The sequence below is a fragment of the Antennarius striatus genome, chromosome 16 (genome assembly GCF_040054535.1).
Source record: "Antennarius striatus isolate MH-2024 chromosome 16, ASM4005453v1, whole genome shotgun sequence".
Lineage (NCBI taxonomy): Eukaryota > Metazoa > Chordata > Actinopteri > Lophiiformes > Antennariidae > Antennarius > Antennarius striatus.
Genome location: NC_090791.1, coordinates 8,093,994 through 8,114,028, shown reverse-complemented (window position 1 = coordinate 8,114,028; position 20,035 = coordinate 8,093,994). Strand labels below are relative to the sequence as shown.

The following is a 20,035-nucleotide window of genomic DNA, read 5'->3' as shown; positions in this document are numbered from 1 at the left end:
TCATACAGTATGGACCTGTTATATCGTCTCAGCTTTGACGATGCTGTGATAGTTGGTTCATTAGTCCCAGGAATGTAGCAACGGTTATCTTATTAATTGGTAATGATCACTAGAGGGCGCCAAGAGAGAGTTATCATAATGCACAATACTGTACTGCATACCCAACATTCTGAAACAGACGGTGGCGGTAATGCGCCTTCTATGCCTTAAACGTCCACCATTATAATTAAAAGTAGAAGAAGATACCACTGCCTTCACCGTTGCAGGACCAAAATAGACAGTCGAGGGCTAAGGCAGCTGACAACAAGCAGGAATGGCTGCCACCGGAGTTCTTCCCTTTATAAGAGGGGTAGACCTCAGTGGAAACGACTTCAAAGTAAGACATTTAGACAATTTTTTTTTTTTAAATTTAATATCAATCGAAATGAAAAATGAATTTTGTTAGTTAGGTGAAGCTAATTGAAGTGTCAGAGTAAGTGTAGTAAATGGGCAAGGGTTCACTTAGACACTACTTTAGCTTAACACCGCTAGCATTGGGCGTTAGCCCGTTGACAGTTGTTTGAACTGGATGAAGTAGCTTCCCTGTCGTGACATCGGGGGTCCTACCCGGCGGGTAGGAGTTGGTTCTGTGAGGTTATGGCTTTGTTGGGGGGGAATTTTTACATTGTTATACTATTGTGGGTTATTGGAGACAACAGAACGCTAGCTCCCATTTCCACTGTCATGTTAGCTCCTCAAGGAGCACAAATCGTGTCCAGTGTTCACTCTCAGCGTGATCGGCCTTAAGTTAGATAATAGTACGGTCTAAAACAAATTTAAACAATTAAAATGATAGTTTTATCCTGAGAGGCTTGTCACCTATTGCCGCATGACTTTCAGGTTTGTCATGGTGTTAATGAATGGCCGATTATTCATATCAGCCAGAACAGGGTGACATCATTTCCTCTGACAATTTGTGGCCCATTTAACTAGAGTTAACTGTAATGTTAACGCTTCTGATTTTGTCTGTAAAACATTAAATCAGAAGATGAAAAACATTTTTTAACGGAACTGACTTGCTGCGTTTAATGTGTGATGTCACCCATACCAAGAGGGAAACCAACAGTGTCAGTGTTTGTATTGAGACGATTTACTGCACTGATGTCATACAGCTATATTTGTACGATTAAGAAACAGTCACTTTGCTCTATTTTTGGCCTGTGTTATACTACTTGTGCCCATTGTACCAAGACCAATTTATTGACAGCATGCACCAAGTAACCTATATTATGCTTATACTGATATACTTTATTACAAATTTAAATGAATGTATGTGTGATTTCAATGGAGTTTTATTTGCACCCTCTTACCCTACCCCCATGTAGCATTACAGTGAAGAAAAGCTTCTCTGTCTTTGTTCATAGGGTGGATACTTTCCAGAGCATGTAAAGTGTATGAGCAGCCTGCGATGGCTGAAGCTGAACAGAACAGGACTGTGTTACCTCCCAGAGGAGCTGGCATCACTGCAGAAGCTGGTGAGACATTTAGGGCAGTTTGCTCAATTTTAGCTACGTCCTCACACATGCATACTTTATTTATTACATTACTGTTGCCATTCTGTTCTTTAATAATTCTCAGACTGTGATCTTCTTTAAATAGCAGCAGTAGAGTCTCAAATTTATATTGTATAAATACGGGATTAATAAAGTATCTATCTATCTATCTATCTATCTATCTATCTATCTATCTATCTATCTATCTATCTATCCATCTATCTAAATTATCTTATCCATCTACATTCATATTTGTTTTCTCATCCAAAGTAGTTTTGCACTTTGGTGTACAAAATATTAAGATTCGGTAGCTGTGTTTCTAGAGTCTAATAACTAACAAATAGAGCCCAGATACAAGTACCTGTAGTTGAAATGAGTTTGCTCCATAGAGTGGCTGGGCGCACCCTTACTGATAAGGTGAGGAGCTCAGTCACCAGGGAGGAAAACCTAGGACAAATTGGAGAGACTGTCTCTAAGCTGGCCTGGGAAGACCTGCGTGAGGTGTCTGGGGAGGGGGTAGTATGCGCATTCCTGCTTACATTGTTGCCTCCACTACCTGGTTTCAGATAAACAGTTAAAAGTGGATGGATGGAACAAACAAGAGCGGGGGGTTTTTAACTTGATGTGAGGGTAACTGCGGTATCATATCAGCTTAGCACTTTATCTGCAAAATCTCACCTGGTTAGCAAAATAACGTTAATAGGATTAAATAATCAAAACCTTTAAAGCTGCAGTCACCCACTTATTGTGAAAAGATGTTCTATGTTGGCATGAGTAATTATTCGAAAGTGAGGTAAATACTGTTATTATACCTAAGAGTCACAGAGTTGTGATTACATGAAAGCTGCTTTGATTTTATCCCAGTTGTACTTAGATTGTCCTGTTTAGAGGCATTAGTTACAGCAGGTCTTTGGACTTTGACTTTGTGGAGTATATTTATCTGATGTTAGATTATCATAATTTGTTTGTGCGGTGGGCGGCACGGTGGTGCAGTGGGTAGCGCTGTCGCCTCACAACACGGCGGGTTCGAGTCCCGCTCTGTGCGGAGTTCGCATGCTCTCCCCGTGTCCGCGTGGGTTCTCTCCAGGTTCTCCAGCTTCCTCCCACCTCCAAAAGCATGCGCTACAGGTTGATTGGCCGGTCCCAAATTGCCCGTAGGAGTGAGTGTGTGTGTGCCTGTTGGTATGTCTTTGTATGTGGCTCCGCAGTGCACTGGCGTCGTGCCCGGAGTGTCCCCCACCTCACGCCCTATGTCAGCTGGGATAGGCTCCAGCTCCCCGTGACCCGCTACGGCGGATACAGCGGCGGTACATGAAAATGAATGGGAAAAAAAAAGAATGTGCGGTGCACCGGAGCCATAAACCAAAACCTCCTTTTTTTCCTTTTTAGGAGCATCTTTCAGTGAGTCACAACAGCCTGACTACCTTACATGGTGAACTGTCCAGTTTGCCAAACCTACGGGTAACTGACACCCACACATCACATGTTGCAAAAAATTCACACGCAGATGTCTTTGTAAAATTTCCACGAGCCAGGATTAAAAAGCATTCTTAATTGTTATCGCTGTTGATTTCAAACTAATGCTTTGACAGGTTACCATGGGTTTTCTGATCTAAGTAGCGTTGTCAGTTGCTCTTGATATTACTGAGTTGTTGTAATCATTCTCTAAGTGTTGTTTTGCTGTTAATTCAGGCGGTGGTAGCCAGAGCAAACAACCTGAAGAACTCTGGAGTCCCAGATGATATCTTTCAGCTGGATGACCTTTCTGTGCTGGTACAAACTAATCTCAAGCTCTCCTTCTCTTCTTATCACACCCTTAAAAATCTTTTCACTTTACTCAAGACTATGAGATATTAGCACCAAACAGAAGCTAGTAATATATGAAGATGGATTTTAGATTTCCCCGCAAAATAAGGATGTGCTATTGAGAATCCTGTGCACATTTAAACATTTATCTGTCAGTGGATTGTATTTTTGTATGGTTGAAAGCTAATTTTCTACACTCTTATCTGCAGTTATTGCACTTATATCAACATACCTTCAATTTTTAATTGAAAATGTAATATTCCAAAATAACCTTCATTTGCAGACATAATTTTAAACAAAAATAATTGTTTCCACACTGTCTTTCCTTTTAGGATTTGAGCTATAATCAGCTGACAGAGATCCCAAGAGACTTGGAAAACAGCAGAAACATGCTGGTGCTGAATCTTAGTCACAACAGCATCGACTCCATTCCGAACCAGTTGTTCATTAACCTGACAGACCTTCTTTATCTGGACCTGAGCGACAACAAACTGGACAGTTTGCCACCCCAGATGAGACGCCTGGTTCACCTGCAGACTCTCATTCTGAACAACAACCCATTGATGCACGCACAACTTCGGTAACAAATGTGACTTTTGTTCTTCAATATTTTTTAATACATTTATTGAAATCCTGGAAAAGGTATGTAATTTTAGGCTATAAATAATTATATCCCGCTTCAAAGCGGTGATGTATTGTAACTGTTAGTGTTCGTGTGTTTGTCTGTCCGTTAGTCCACCAAATGAGTAAGACCATAGATCAAAGCTAGTGCTTTGATCAATGACAGTAGGTCAGAGCACTAGCTTTGATCTTTGACCTATGCAAGTAGGTCAGGGTAAAATTCTGAATTCAGGTGTGTTGTGGGATGTTACGGTCTATGGCTGCCTTGGTTATAGTTTATAAATGTATTTAGAACACAGAAAATTATTCAGATACTCCACAGCTGTCGTGACCACCACTGTCTCTGTCTAAGCAGCCAGCTGCCAGCAATGGTGGCATTGCAAACCCTCCACCTGAGAAACACCCAGAGGACCCAGAACAACATGCCCACCAGCCTGGAGGGACTGACAAATTTAGCAGGTCACACATACTCACATGCAGAAACAGCCTTGTTATTCTTACTGACCACTAAATCACTTCATCTGTATAGCTACACACTCTCTGGGGAAACGGTTTTTAAAAACCCGTGTTTCATCTGTCCCTCCCATCTCCTTCAGATGTTGACCTGTCATGTAACGACTTGACCCGGGTGCCTGAGTGTCTTTATTCACTGGGAAGTCTGAAGAGACTCAACTTGAGCAGCAACCAGATCTCTGAACTGTCCCTCTGCATTGACCAGTGGACTCAGCTGGAGACGCTTAACCTAAGCCGCAACCAGCTCACTTCACTGCCAGTAAGGACAGCATGGATGTCTGTAGAAGCCACTTTTCACCATCACTGTAAAGAGTGGAGAAAATGTATTGCGATAGCAGCAGGAATGGAGCAAAAACAGAGACGAATACATCAAAACATTGGCTGCTTAGAACTATATCTGTATTACAGAAATATGAGAAGCATGCAAATACATGAAACTGACAGTTTCTTTTCTAGAATAGAAGTAGTTACATTGATAATTCCTATAAAGTATCTATTATTTTTATGTTTGTTCCCAGTCTGCGATCTGTAAGCTGTCCAAACTGAAAAAGCTTTATGTCAACTCCAACAAACTGGATTTTGATGGCGTTCCACCCGGTGTTGGCAAACTGTCCAGTCTGGCAGAGTTCATGGCTGCTAACAATAACCTGGAACTGATCCCTGAGGGTCTCTGCAGGTAAAATAACACAGATTCAAGGTGATGTGATTGACAATCAGGTTTAATTCAACACGGCTAGATTTTTACATCTCAATTGGTGATTCTGTCAACAACTGTAGCTATGCAGCGACATTAGATGTAGAAATATGACATTGTATCATTTCACAATATGAGGCTATGTGAATTTGTTCAGGTGTGGGAAGCTGAAGAAGCTGGTGCTGAATAAAAACCGCCTGGTGACACTGCCAGAAGCCATCCACTTTTTGACTGATTTAGAGGTACAGTGCTCGACAATACGCAACACAAACAGCATTCATATTGTGTAAATGATGGATTAATGTCAGTTTGATTATTTTTTGAAGAAGATTAAAGTAACCTGTTTGTAAACTACATCATGACTTTAAAGATATCCTTTTGGTCATAATTTCAATTCAATCAGTGCATTGGTGACAATAAATATAAAAAATAAAATAACATTAAAGACCAATTCAGTGGTGCGATGTCCATTTTAAATATGTTAAAAACTGAAAAATAATACTTAAACACATTTCAAATTTTGTTGGAATATGAAAGTGATAAAAAAAGGTGCTACTCTAACGTAATAATGTGTATATCAAAATAGTATAATTGATTCATTATTTCTTTTCTGAACACAATACCATTTCCAATAACATGTCTTTTTGTAGGTTCTGGATGTGCGTGAAAACCCCAATCTGATAATGCCGCCTAAACCAGTCGACAGAGCAGCAGAGTGGTACAACATCGACTTCTCGCTTCAAAACCAGCTGAGGCTAGCTGGGGCTTCACCTGCTACAGTAGCTGCTGCTGGAGGAGGTCTGTGGAATGAACTTCCTGCTGTTATGTACAGGATTGGCTCCTTTTTGTTCTAAGCAGAATACAACTTGTGCAAATCGGTATCTTGTGTCCATGTATTTAGGAGCCAGCCCCCGAGATCCCCTGGCAAGGAAAATGAGGCTGAGGAAGAGGAAAGACTGTTCTCAAGACGATCAGGCAAAGCAGGTGCTAAAGGGCATGAGTGATGTCGCACAGGAGAAGAAGAACTTGGAGGTATGGATAAAAATAAAGAGGGATAGATACAACAGAAATTATGAGCACAAACTGGATCATCTGTATTTCCTTTTACTAAAAGATCTGTTTATTTCTCAGGAGAATGGTGATTTGAAATACGGTGATCTAAAGACAAGGCGCTGGGACAAGAGTTTAGAAAAACCTCAGCTGGATTACTCAGAGTACTTTATGGATGATGCAGGACAGGTAAGGTGTGTGTGTCTGTGTGTGTGTGTGTGACTGAGTGAGAGAGAATTACAACCAAAATGTCCTGGAATGACAGTTTTGCTGTAGATCCTTCACATTACTCATCATCTAATGAACTCCAATGTTTTAGGAAGATGAATTCCACGTGTGAGATGATAATTTTTCTCTATAACCCAACCCACTGCACAGATTTCAATAGTCATAACTTCTTTGTTTCTCCATTCTATAGATTCCAGGTGTAACAGTATGGCAGATAGAAAACTTTGTTCCTCTCCAAGTGGATGAAACATTTCATGGAAAATTCTATGAGGCTGATTGCTACATTGTCCTTAAGGTAAAGCATGAAAATCAGTTTTCATTTACACAAATGTCAGAATGTCATTTCTTGGATTATTGATGGGCAGGTTTTATCAGTGACCATTCCCTTTCTCCCCTGTATATTTATTTCAGACCTTTCTGGATGACAATGGTGCGTTGAACTGGCAGATCTTCTACTGGATTGGTCAGGAAGCAACTCTGGACAAGAAGGCCGGCTCTGCCATTCATGCTGTCAACCTCAGGAATTTCCTAGGAGCAGAGTGCAGGACGATACGGGAAGAAATGGGTGATGAGAGCGAGGAGTTCAGTGCTGTATGTTGAAACACAAAATACACACAGTCCAATATACCTCAAATAACTAATAGTCAACAAATGTCTCATAATCTAAACCCAACCTAGAGTTACAGTTAAAGTGTCCAAATCCAAAGTTCTATTTGATGTATTGCAGAACCCAACCTCTCTAATTGTACATGCTGTTGTGATCTTTTATTTTATTTTGTGCAGGTGTTTAACAACGAGATCTCCTACATAGAAGGAGGAACAGCCAGTGGATTTTACACTGTGGAGGACACACAACACCTCACCCGGTAGGCTTGAAGAAGAAGAAAGAAGAAACATACTTTTATTATCCCCTTTGGGAAATTATCAAGGAATCCCTGGAAAAATACTGTATTGCTATTCCTCTAGTCAAAGCTGTTGTTTTTTTTGTTTTTCTTTTTTCTATGATTTGTGACATTCTTTTTCCTCACAGTTTTAAGTCTTTGATACATTTATCAGGTTGTACAGAGTTTATGGCAAGAAAAATATCAGGCTGGAGTCGGTACCCTTGAAATCCTCGTCTTTGGACCCACGGTAATTGTCGCAATTTTTTTCTTATTTTATATCACATGACACAGTTAAATAGCATACTCACTCTTTCCATTAGAGACACAGGCCTCCTGCTTTCTGTTTGAGATCTGCATTTACTCAAGACCTGCAATATTTTTGTTGCTCATGTGTACCTGCTACTATTAATGTGTCCTTTATTTTGCACCTTTATATCTTTTCTTTCTCTTTTTGGTAGTTATGTCTTCCTGTTGGACACAGGACTGGAAATATTCATCTGGAGAGGAGCCATCGCCACCCTCAGCAGCACCACAAAGGCCAGGTGAGACACGAATCAAGAGCTAGTGCAAACGGTTCTTAAAATTATTCAATTAAAACAACCTTGTCTCTGTTTCCACCTGATGGGAGTAGACCTCTGATGTTGTTGGGTTTTTTTGTTTGTTTTTTTTAAACTCACAGGTTATTTGCAGAAAAGATAAATAAGAATGAACGTAAGGGGAAGGCAGAGATCACAACCCTCATGCAGAACCAGGAGCCCCCAGGTTTCTGGGAGACATTGGGAGGACAACCGGAGGAGATCAAAAAGCACGTACCAGACGACTTCTGTCCAATCAGGCCAAAGCTCTACAAGGTACGTTTGTGTAATGGCATGTACAGCTCTGTCCTCTGATACAACTAGAAAATGTTGCTATATAGCACACTGCTACAGTTGACGGATCCTTTTTGACCTATGTCCTGTAGGTGGGTTTGGGTCTGGGTTACCTGGAACTGCCTCAGATCAACTACAAGCTGTCAGTTGAGCATAAAGACCACAAAGTGAAACTGGACACCCTGCCAGAGATGAGACTGGTATGTTAATGTTCCGTATAATCACTGGAACGTGCATTGATCTTCTCCGGACCCCATTTCCTACCTAACATTAACATATTATTCTAAAATCTTTTCACGTTCTTCTCTTCTCCACAATCCCATCCCTCTCTTTAGGTGCAGTCCCTTCTTGACACAAAGTGCGTGTACATCCTGGACTGCTGGTCTGATGTGTTCATCTGGATCGGGAGGAAGTCTCCACGTCTTGTCCGAGCCGCTGCCTTGAAACTGGGTCAGGAGATCTGCTCAATGCTGCACCGGCCCAAACATGCCTGTGTCACCCGAAACCTGGAGAGCACTGAGTGCCAGGTAGCGTTTTGTTGCCCTTTGAGTAATGCTTCTGGATATCCGAAACTGTGGTTGTTGTGTAACTGGTTTTATTGACTTTAATTCATTTTGTATGTTCTTCAGTCAATCAGTCTTCATTTCTCTTCTTCAGGTGTTTAAATCCAAGTTTAAGAACTGGGATGATGTGTTGAAGGTGGACTACACTAGAGCAGCAGAGACCGTCCAGCAGACAGACAATCTGCAGGGCAAGGTCAGACATATGTGTGTTAATACCTTGATAGCAGGCTACTAGTCAAATGCTGCTATCATTGTTGGCAGAGTTAAAGAGTTTTATCAGCCTCTAAAATCTACACTGTGCAGCTATAGGAGATATTTGTCCAAACCGCAAATATCAAGAGTAATTTTGAGTGTTTTCTGTGTTCCCCTACCAGGTGAAGAAGGATGCAGAGCAGAAAGACCAGATGAAAGCTGACCTCACAGCGCTCTTCCTCCCCAGGCAGCCGGCCATGCCCCTAACTGAGGTAAATCACAAGCTCTGTCAATCTTCATTTTAAAAGTAAGCCCAGCGTCCACCTCTAATGTCTCTTTTCTGTCCAGGCTGAGCAACTGATGGAGGAGTGGAATGAGGATCTGGATGGAATGGAAGGATTTGTGCTTGAAGGAAAGAAATTTGCTCGTCTGCCTGAAGAAGAGTTTGGTCATTTCCATACCCAGGACTGTTACGTCTTCCTCTGCCGGTAAGGAAAAAAGGTGACTTCGGGAGTCCAGCAGTGGCAGGAATTTGGGGCTTGCAGTGACTCCTGTAGTTGTGTATGTCACATAATTTCATATTTCAATGCTTGTATCTAAAATGACATCACTGTATCCTTAGTTAAAGTACAGTGTGCATTCATGCATCAACAATCGCGACTTCACCTCAGCGCACATTTTTGGTAGGCAGTCACGTGATACCGTATACATATTCTATTGGCTGACGGCATCCAGAAGTGCATGTTCCGTGATTCTCGGACTTACGTGAGACAAAAAAGTCCTTTTTAACAGTCGATCAGGTGATACAGATAGAAGGTGGTTTAATATCAGTATGGGGAAGGTTCATAAACGTTTAAATTACTGTAAATAATAAGAAATAGTTTGTTGCTATATCGCGGAATTTGTTAATCGCGTGTGCTTCCTGGAATGCATTAACCGCAAGGAACGAGGGCGCACTGGATATTGTATTTATATAAGAATTGTACTTCCAACGATGAGAGAGAGATCCAGTGGTTTGACACTGTCCTGTCCAACAGAGTCACCGTCTTAATCACATCTCATTCTGCTCTATAAGATACTGGGTGCCCGTGGAGTATGAAGATGACGAGAAGGAGAAGAAGGAGGGCAAAGGCGCTGAAGGAGGTGGAGGAAAAACAGAGGAAGAGGAGGAAAAACAGCCCGAGGAAGACTTCCAATGCGTGGTGTATTTCTGGCAGGGCAGGAAGGCCTCCAATATGGGCTGGCTCACGTTTACCTTCTCCCTGCAGAAGAAGTTTGAGAGTCTATTCCCCGGAAAACTGAAGGTACCCGGATTTGTTCCTTTTATTTGACTTTGACTCGTCCTGACACACAGTATCTGCTCTCGTCACGCCAACGGCTTTTACTTTATAATTTACTGAGCTGAACTGACAACAGTAGCCCCTCTTGTTTTTCAGGTGGTACGTATGACCCAGCAGCAGGAGAACCTGAAGTTCCTGTCCCACTTCAAGAGGAAGTTCATCATCCACAATGGAAAGAGGAAACAGACTGTCGACGCCGCTCAGCCCTCCCTCTACCACGTACGCACCAATGGCAGCGCACTTTGCACCAGGTAGTGCAGACCTCGTGTGTCTTTCCTTCAAGCCCTTTAAGTCTCTTGAGCTTTTTTAAAAAATATTTTCTTTTACCCATCCTTTTTATCCAGGACCATCCAGATTGGAACAGACTCCAGCAATCTCAACTCGGAGTTCTGCTTCATCCTCAAGGTGGATATTTATTTTCTTTTATTTGTCCTGAAAGGGATTTCTACAATGTCTCCTTTGACTCCTTTGGTGTCTGAGTAACGACTGGTTTTCTTCAGGTACCGTTTGAGAGCACAGACAATCAGGGCATCGTTTACACGTGGGTGGGAAGGGCTGCTGATCCCGACGAAGCAAAACTTGCCGAGGATATCATGAACTGCATGTTTGATGACACCTACAGCAAACAGGTAAATATGTGTGAACAGTATTCAGAGGAATGTTGTCTACATGTCTTACTTTTTTCAATTTTATTTTAAGATATAGATTCTGTGCAATTTGTTTTTTATAATCATTGACCAGGGTGTTTGGTCAAATCATTAATGATATTGTTTCTTAGGTAATTAATGAGGGGGAGGAGCCAGAGAACTTCTTCTGGGTGGGGATTGGATCGCAGAAGCAGTACGATGAAGATGCAGATTACATGAAATACGCTCGTCTCTTCAGGTGGGTTCATTTTACCTGCTGAATATTAAGTCATATAGTTAAAGGAAGCATTTGTCAACTTAGGAATGACTATAATATGATCTTTACAGTATGTATTATTATATTTGACCTCTTTTGTCTCTTACCTTCTCTGCCTTCCTCCTCCCAATGCTCCTCCCTTTAGGTGTTCAAATGAGAAGGGTTATTTCTCTGTGTCTGAGAAATGCTCAGACTTCTGTCAGGACGACTTGGCTGATGATGACATCATGCTGCTGGACAATGGCAAAGAGGTAGTAGCTGATCATTGAATTTTTTTAATTTATTTGCAAAGTGGAATTGCATTGTTTATTACTGTGTAAAATGTTGTGTTGTTTCTTCCACAGGTATACATGTGGGTTGGTACACAGACCAGCCAGGTGGAGATCAAACTTAGCCTCAAAGCCTGCCAGGTCAGTGTGAGATAGCAGCTTGTGTGTCTGTGTCTACCTAATGATGTGGATTCAAATGTTTTAATGTCATTTATCCACTTCCTGTTCAGGTTTACATCCAGCACATGCGTTCTAAAGAATCTGAACACCCAAGGAAGCTGAGGCTGGTGCGGAAAGGGAACGAGCCCCACTACTTCACGCGGTGCTTCCACGCCTGGGGCACTTTTAAATCTCCACCAGTGTAGACTTGAATTCACAGAAACACTCTCGCAAACATCAAATGTATCCGCTGCCATTTAGTTTTCTCGAGTGAGATGATGTATATGCCTAATCCAGCTTTCACTAGAGCTCTGATCCCTATGCTGCTTCCTGATGAGTTCAGAAACATGGTGGCCAGCATATTACTGCCTACAAAAACCGAAATCATCAGAACCAACTCAAGCTTAGCACAGCACCATAAGCGATTCTTCAGATCACGAAGCAAAGAATGTTTTCTACAAGCTTCTTTTGGCTGCCAGTCTGACTACAGTTGTTCAGTCATAAATAGAAAGAGGTTTTGAGATAAATAGATCTAAGGTGTACAGAGGCTTTATAAACACCTAGAGGGTGGTGAAGCTGACATATCAATCTGTTCTTCTGCTTGCTGGGTTTGTGCTGTGGGATCCAAAGCTCACGACTACAGGAGTCACTCGTCCATGCTCACACGACTAATCTGAAGCAAACAACTTGGGACTTTACATTTTTGTAGTTTTTATCATTGAGGGACTGAAAAGAAATAGCACCATGATAGTTTTTCAGATTTGTTTATATAAAGATATTTTTCTGTTGCGTGGATTGTACCTGGCAGGTGGCTGTGTTCACCCCATCCACCCCCATCTAAATGGGGGTCTGGTCACTGGTCTCACTTTCTATAATTTGCCCACTGATCCAAGTGCAAAGGGAAACGTTTTTTTATACGACAATAGTTTAAATCCAACAAGATATTTTTATGTCAGTGCTTTGAAAAGTAACTTCGTTTTCCATGTGATTCAATAGATGTATTTAGCCAAAGACTTGTGGATCAGAGGTCAGGGTGCAAGTTATAGATCATGAGACAGGTCTATTTAATGTTTAAAAACAGGTATTTTAATGTGCAATCAAAGTCTGGGAGATACAGAAACAAAATACTGTATGCTTCCCTGTTACAGGCTGCGTTCTACTGGTCAATGTTTGATGACTTGCTTTTCTGGTGCAGAGAGGATGAGAAAGGCAAATGAGTTTTCTTCCTTTAACGTTCTCAGAGTTCATCAGTTAAACTTTTCTTTTTAAGATTTGCTTCTTTTTTGGAACAATGTTCTTTTTAAATTTAAATGTAAAATCGTTCATCAGATGTTGTATTAGCATGGTTAACAGATGAGTAACGATCAGCTTAAACAGTTCTCAATCTTTGCCTCCACGGTTGATGTTTTACAGAACTGCTGCATTGCTTCTTGTGATCATGTGACCTATGTACTACGCAGGCAACGGTCCAGGCAAGCTGACTGCATTCTGTGTATGGCTGCAACGACCTTGTTTTCTTTGTACTTTTTTGGGTACCTTTTTGCCTGCTTGTTTGAGTCTGTGTACTCATAAAACAGTATGTGCACATGCTCCTGATGCCACCTACAGATGCTTTTATTTTCTACAAAAATAAAATCACATCACATTATGTCATCTGGTCTTTCGACTTGTGTAATATTAGTGTCTTGGCTGGTGTCACACAGACCTGTGATGTTTCTATTGTACGGTTGAAGATTTTTACAGTGACATACTGTATCTAAAGTGACGTTTCAGACCTTATTTAAATATCTTCTGATCTCCTGTGAGTGTAAAATTAATTTCAAAAGCTAATTTGGTAATCCCGGTTGTCACTCATTAGCAGGCTGTTGAATATCTAACCAGCACATTCCTGCAACAGTTTACCCTTTTCAAACTATTAGAATATTTCTATTTACCATGGGATGGAGAGTTTCATTTGTATGAGGAATGAGCTCCATCAGCAACTGCTGGAAGTGTGAACATAACTCAAAAGTTGTAACTGAAATATAAATGTATTAAGCGACCTGGGACACCACTCCACTTCATTTACAACTAGCACCACCTTTTGTACGTCCTTAAAACCTGACTTTTCACTGCACTCATGTGGCTAAATCGGTCAACATGAAGGACATCGTTCTATTTCATATCTAATGAGTGTAAATAACTTCAGACAACTGGCCTGCTCCGATCGCTGCTCCAGACTTGTAGGACACCAGACTGACTCGCCGTTATATTGTGGGCACTGTAGGAATCAGGCATTAATGAATAAGAACCAACAGAAATATGCTCCATCAATATTGATCAATCATTCAGAATCTAAGGAGAGCAGCAAAATCAGTAAAGCTGTCTAAAACACACAGCCGTCAAGTTTTATAGAGTAAATAATTTTATTAACATTCACAATTTTTCATCTGCCAAAATGCTAAACGACCCAATCACCTACACACAAAACTGAACGACAAAGTAGAAACAAAGTTTAATTGTGTAATGAAAAAGGTAAATGTGTCGACTGTAGCATCAAAAGAGTTAATATCTGAGCACCAAAAAGAATCTAACAGAAGTAAAAACGCATTGATTCCTACCTGGTGAGCTACATTAGTAAATAGTGAGGTCCCTTTTTTGAGTTTTTATTTTATGTGAGGTGATCAGGAAGCTTGAATACTGAGCGATCTTAAGGCTACAACAGGTTCTACTTCTAAAGTTTAACTCTAGCATCGGCTTTCAGTTGTAAACCTGTCTTCTGTAAACCTAGGTATAGATACTGATATATATATATAATTTGTTTTTACACAGTACATTTTAAAAAGTGGGTTAAAAATTCTGGTGACCAAAACTCTGCATCTAGCCAGTATTACCCAGAATGCACTCATTCACAGAAACCCCCAAAAAGACCTCTCCTGGGTGCATCAGAGAACATTACACCCAGCATTCAGAGACACTCCCCTTGCCACACTTCCCTGAGTCCCACTAAAGATTATTTCTGCATGAAATGCAATATCAGCCCAGTACCTCATCCTTCACCTTCACCTCTTCATTTTGGATTTGCTGACCACAGCGTTATTATCTTCATCAGTCCCGATTTGACTCTGAACTTGAGCAGGTAAATCAACCTTGAAACTTCTCTCAAACCCTAATACCTTTGAGACCGGTGTTGTACCGTTACACCTGTTACACTCGGTAGAGCATCACTGTCCACCTCCTCCTCTTGTGACAGATTTTTGCTTGACAGAAATAAAGAATGTAACTCAAGCCATGCAATATTCCATAAATGTGTCAAATGTTTTTACCCAAATCTCCTCTGACCTTAAATTCGCAGTACCTTTTGTCTCCCTCTTCAATATCCACTTTCCAACAATCTACTCTTTCATCCCCAATTGTTTGCCTTTGAATTATCTTTCTTCAAAAATATCTTAAAGCATTGTGTTTTCATTATCTCAGCTGGGTTTCCTCAGCATCAACAGAGTAGACTAAAACCATGGCCATGTGCTTGACTTATTGGCTCACAGATTTGAAAAAACCGTTGATCCTCCTCATACAGTATAGTGGCTGATGTATTCGACTGTCCTTAATGGCACATGAGGGAAAATACTTCATTATTCAAAATAGTTCTTCTGATAATACATCTTTTCATTCTCTTGAAGGCTCCCTGGTAGATATGCTCAGTTCACAAATGCAGGTCATTCACGGGGATGTGGGGCGTTAAGCAGCACACAGAACAATCCAAAACAATCCAGTCGTGTGTGTGTGTGTGTGTGTAAGGGATCAGTTTCGACTGGAGAAACCTCAGACACGTCCCCGGGGGTAGAAATATAAAAACACATAAGTGTCGCAACACGGCTCGTTCTTTGAAGCAGAGCCACATTGTGCCTGGAAAAGGCCTCATAACCATCAAGTCACAATCAGAAGAGCCGAGGAGAATTACTGTGTCAAACTGGTCCAGTTTTCATCTCCCAAGATCAGGATCAGGATCACGTTCATTCCGGTACCACAGGCTGCCTCTACTTGTTCTGAGAGACAATGTGATGTTTCCAAAGTGGATATAAAAATTTTGTGATTCTCAAGTGAGGGGTGGGGAGTAGGTCTGCACCTAGCTCACAGGAGAAGGCAGGGTGCTGGTTGGGGGCTCCACAGTGGACTGATGGGAGACGCTTGTGGTCCAGCACTGAAATTCGGTCAATCCAGGCCACTGGAACCCTTCCCTGCAATGCTTCAATGACAATCAGGTGACAGTGTGAGGAAAAAAAAAATCAGTTTTACATTTCAAAAAAGAGTTTCATAGACTAGAGAGACCTAAACCTGCACCCTCGTCTGTGATGATATAACTTTGAGCATAATTTAAGCCATCAAACATATTTGAAAGTTTTGGTTACTTAGCCTTACAAAAAAAAACAACAACAATACAACAGAGACAGCAGGAACACTTTTGATAAATAAAATATTTTGAATTTGCAAAATATTACAAGTCTAATTACTATATGCTCTAAATTCTTGGTTTGATTTGAGAAAAAAAAACTATCCTCTTAAAATTCTTACACACCTATGCATAGGTCAGATTTCGTTGACACCATTTTGCAACAGTCGAAGTTGCTTGATTATATTTTTTTTGTTGTCTTATATTATTAAAAAAAATATTTTCAGGACTAGCTACAATCCTTTAAAGGTAATACGACTATTAATCTCAGGAAAACAAACTACCCACGCAAATAAAGGTTATATTCAGTGTGAATTTTTCAGATGACACCAGCAGGGGGAGGCAGAGAGTTATAAATAAAGGTGCGTCATGACGGCCACCAGACAAGACCAGAAATTATCGCCTCTTGATTTATGATTTATATAGTCATGGAAGACGTTAAAACAACTACTAATTGATCGTTCATCCCCAAAACTCAGCTGTATTCTATTAATAATTTTTTGCCACTGAGGCAACTCCATACAGGCGACCAGTAAAGCTGTATGTCTGACAGCAGGGCAAGTCAAAGCTTGTAAGAATATATAAAATAGAATAAAACAATAAAGAGACAAATATATGTTAAACTAAAGTACAAACAATGAAAAACACCAACTGTGAGCTATTGTTCATGAAAACGTCCGTCCAGCTGGCTTTCCCAAAACAGAGAGGAAGGAGAGACGAAGAGAAGGGCTTGTAGTTGGAATGCAGCTAATACTCTCAGATGTTTGCACACTCTGGACCACTTCCATTAGAAACAGGTGTGTGTGTGTGTGTGTGTGTGTGTGTGTGTGTGTGTGTGTGTGTGTGTGTGTGTGTGTGTGTGTGTGTGTGTGTGTGTGTGTGTGTGTGTGTGTGTGTGTGTGTGTGTGTGTGTGTGTGTTGAAGCATGAACCATGAGGTCACGCATCTGCTCACACTGGTGTGTTTGTGTGTCTTCAGGGAGTCCTGCACTTCGCCGGCGTTGGAGTGTACATTTCTCACCTGTTCAATTGATGAGGATGCCGGTGGAGCGTCCCTCTTCCTCTTTAATGTTCTTCAGGTTATGTTCTGCCTCGTCTACAGTGCTACACACACCAAGAAACACACGCAAGTTACCCCTCACCTTGAAAGGCAAAACAGTATATAAGTGTGTACATACAAAATTTTTTGCCTACGTCAGAAAATCCCGGACATCCTCCACAGTCAGCTCTCCTGTGGAATCGAGGGTGAGGTCAGCACAGCTGAGGGGGGAGTCCAGGGGGGTGTCCAGGATGGGGGAAGAGAGGGCACTTGGGGGTTCTTCTATTTGGCCTGTTAAGGAGAAACCCAGTCAGGGGCTGCAGCACGGATCAACATCTGGGTGATTGTTTCTCACTGACATCGGGCTGAATTTAAGTTGACAGATATTGTGTTAATCCTGAGTGATCAATATACTGTATTTTGAAAATAAGTTTGAGCAGGAACAATGTGACAACAATTTCAACAAACATGAGAAAATGAGGAATTTTTTTTCTAACATATAAAATTCATTTAAAAAGTGTTTTCATTTCAAACATACCAAAATAAATGAATAAAATAAAAACTTGCTGCCAAAAGCAGATGAGCAACAAAAGTTTGATGAAGGTGGTCTCATCTGGCACTGTCATTCAAACGGTTTCATTCAATTTGGAACATCAAAATCTAAAGACCATAATACAGTCTGAATCTAGAAATCTGGTCTTCTTAACATCAGGCACATATTTCATCCATAATGCAACAGGGTACTCAGGTGTATCATCGTAGCAGAAGCCAAGCGAGCCTCAAGGCTCTGGCAGCGGTGGGCATCAGAGGTTTATCAGGGCTCAAAGCTACAACATTTTTTTTTTACACATTCTTTCAACGTCCCGTGGAGTGTAACCAACATTTTTAATGCGACCAAAACTAAACCCCGAATCGATTATTTTTTGATGCAATACTGCTTACAATATTTCACGATGAATGGAATCATGAAGAATATTCTGTGTTTCCTACATGGTTTCTTGTTCAAGACTGAGTGCCAGGTGAAAGGCCCACCAGGACATAAACAAACCCTGATGTGGTCTCCATGACAACCAGCATTTCCTGCCAAGGAAGGAGGCACTGTGCCTGTGAGGTAACTGGAGCATGCTGTATGGTTGTCATGGAGACTGGCAGGGGACCCTCACAAGGCCTCCATCTACTTTAAGAGGTTCAGAGAGAAAAAAGAGTGATTAAGTGGCAGAACAGACAAGAGGAGGGAAATAACAAGTGAGAAGGAACAGAAAAACGTGTGTGTGTGTGTGTGTGTGTGTGTGTGTGTGTGTGTGTGTGTAGACCTACCCTCAGCCTGACCCATCTGGTTCTTGTGGGTTCCGTTGGCCTGCGGCTGAGTGGTCGTACAGCCACTGAGGAGACACGAACATGCAGCATTTGTTTTGGCAGAAGACGGAATAAAACTAAAGGACATAAAGCATCATTTCTTCAGTTTCAAATGCAGCTCAGGGCCTCTAGCTGGTGGTAAACCATGACACAGCATTACCAACACTATGTTTAGTGGTTCCCCACGTGAGGACCTGCGACCACCACCAGGCCCTTATGGGTTGACCGTGGGCGCCCCTGGAAAATGTTGACTGTAAATGAGCAAAGATGGATCATTTTTCATATCAAGAGATATGGCTTTTATATTCATCCATCCATTCATTTCTTTTAGGTTGAGACGAAGATATTGTCCAACACCAATCTTGTAATGTTCATGTAAATTGAGAAAGTCTGAGGGACCTGGTCACAAACCATCTAAACGTCATCAGTGTCTATCAGTTCACACAAGACTAGCTAGTTGTGTTCTATCATCTAAGAAAAACGGCAGGAAAGAACAACACATCAGTTCTAATGAGAGACTTTAAAGTCCATCATGGTCTGCCCTTGAATATACTGTATATCTGAATTTCTGTTTCCTTCCCGACCAGTGTGTGAACTGGGATACTCAGTTTCTAACCGTTTCCAGCTCCAACTATAAGACACAGTATTAGCAATCCAAGCCTCACTGATTCCTCAGTGACGTCAAAATTTCTAAGACAAAAACTTTTTTTTAAAGACTGATTATAACTCCATAACTCAGATGTTTCTTATAACCTGTTGGGTTTATTTTCATTCTTTTCTCAGTAAGTCTGCAGTTAGGTGTGCTCCGTCTGAAACCAATTGCTCCTTTTGTGTCGTATCTTTGTGATTTATTTGTAGTTAGAATAAGCCACTGTTTGATGTCTTAGTACTCTATTACTTTTTAAGATGACCTGTTTTATTCATCCATCCATCCATCCTCAACCAGTTATCCCGGGCCGGGTCACGGGGGCAACAGTCTCAGGATGGATGCCCATACTTCCCTCTGCCCAGACACCTCCTCCAGCTCCTCCAGCGGGATCCTGAGGCATTCCCAGGCCAGCCGAGAGACATAGTCCTTCTAGCGTGTCCTATGTCTTCCCCAAGGTCTCCTCCCGGTAGGACATGCCTGGAACACCTCCCCAGGGAGGCGTCCAGGAGGCATCCGGAACAGATGCCTGTGCCACCTCAGTTGGCTGTGCACGAGGCGGAGGAGCAGCAGCTCTACTCCGAGCTCCTCCCTGGTGACCGAGCTCATCATCCTATTTTATAAGGGTGCGCCCAGCCACTCAGCTTTGGGTCAGTCATTACCAGCAGGAACCTAGATTTATTTATTTATGTTTTATTCATATATTTCTAAATATTACAGAATTGTATTTCTTTGTTGTGAGAACGACTTTGTAATTTTGGCTTTACTACTCAAATCGTTGTTGCCATTATGAATATGTGTTACCTGGCAAGTGTGCACTCCAGTGGTCTGTCCATCTGAACAGAACAGATCGGTTCAGTCAGGACCTTAGCAGACAGAGAAAACCTCTCGTACTCTGAGGGAGATATCAGGTAAAATCCTGTGTACAAAAGTCAAACAGCAG

The 20,035-nt window shown here is 41.4% G+C and overlaps 2 protein-coding genes across 4 annotated transcripts in view; one reads left to right on the top strand and one right to left on the bottom strand.

Annotated features, from left to right (window-relative positions):
• Positions 1–262: 262 nt before the first annotated feature.
• Positions 263–13,976, top strand: flii (FLII actin remodeling protein). The gene is made up of 31 exons (XM_068337471.1): positions 263–376; positions 1,404–1,514; positions 2,922–2,993; positions 3,225–3,305; positions 3,671–3,918; positions 4,315–4,418; positions 4,556–4,731; positions 4,991–5,148; positions 5,324–5,408; positions 5,817–5,964; positions 6,068–6,198; positions 6,298–6,405; positions 6,635–6,739; positions 6,856–7,035; positions 7,228–7,310; positions 7,501–7,575; positions 7,787–7,870; positions 8,008–8,179; positions 8,290–8,397; positions 8,533–8,724; positions 8,855–8,953; positions 9,135–9,224; positions 9,301–9,440; positions 10,028–10,256; positions 10,389–10,543; positions 10,637–10,697; positions 10,793–10,921; positions 11,071–11,177; positions 11,341–11,446; positions 11,540–11,605; positions 11,695–13,976. Exons 1-31 carry the CDS (start codon positions 314–316, stop codon positions 11,827–11,829), a joined length of 3,801 nt encoding a protein of 1,266 aa, XP_068193572.1. The 5' UTR covers positions 263–313; the 3' UTR covers positions 11,830–13,976.
• Positions 13,977–14,105: 129 nt separating this feature from the next.
• Positions 14,106–20,035, bottom strand: part of llgl1 (LLGL scribble cell polarity complex component 1) — a 31,135-nt gene continuing 25,205 nt past the window's right edge. The window contains exons 20-24 of one of the 3 annotated variants that reach the window (XM_068337472.1): positions 19,897–20,011; positions 18,408–18,472; positions 17,246–17,381; positions 17,073–17,155; positions 14,106–15,848 (exon numbers count right to left, since the gene is read on the bottom strand). In XM_068337472.1, coding sequence (XP_068193573.1) covers positions 17,077–17,155; positions 17,246–17,381; positions 18,408–18,472; positions 19,897–20,011 — 395 coding nt within the window. In that variant the 3' untranslated portion in view covers positions 14,106–15,848; positions 17,073–17,076. The other 2 variants (XM_068337473.1, XM_068337474.1) reach the window with 2 other exon arrangements.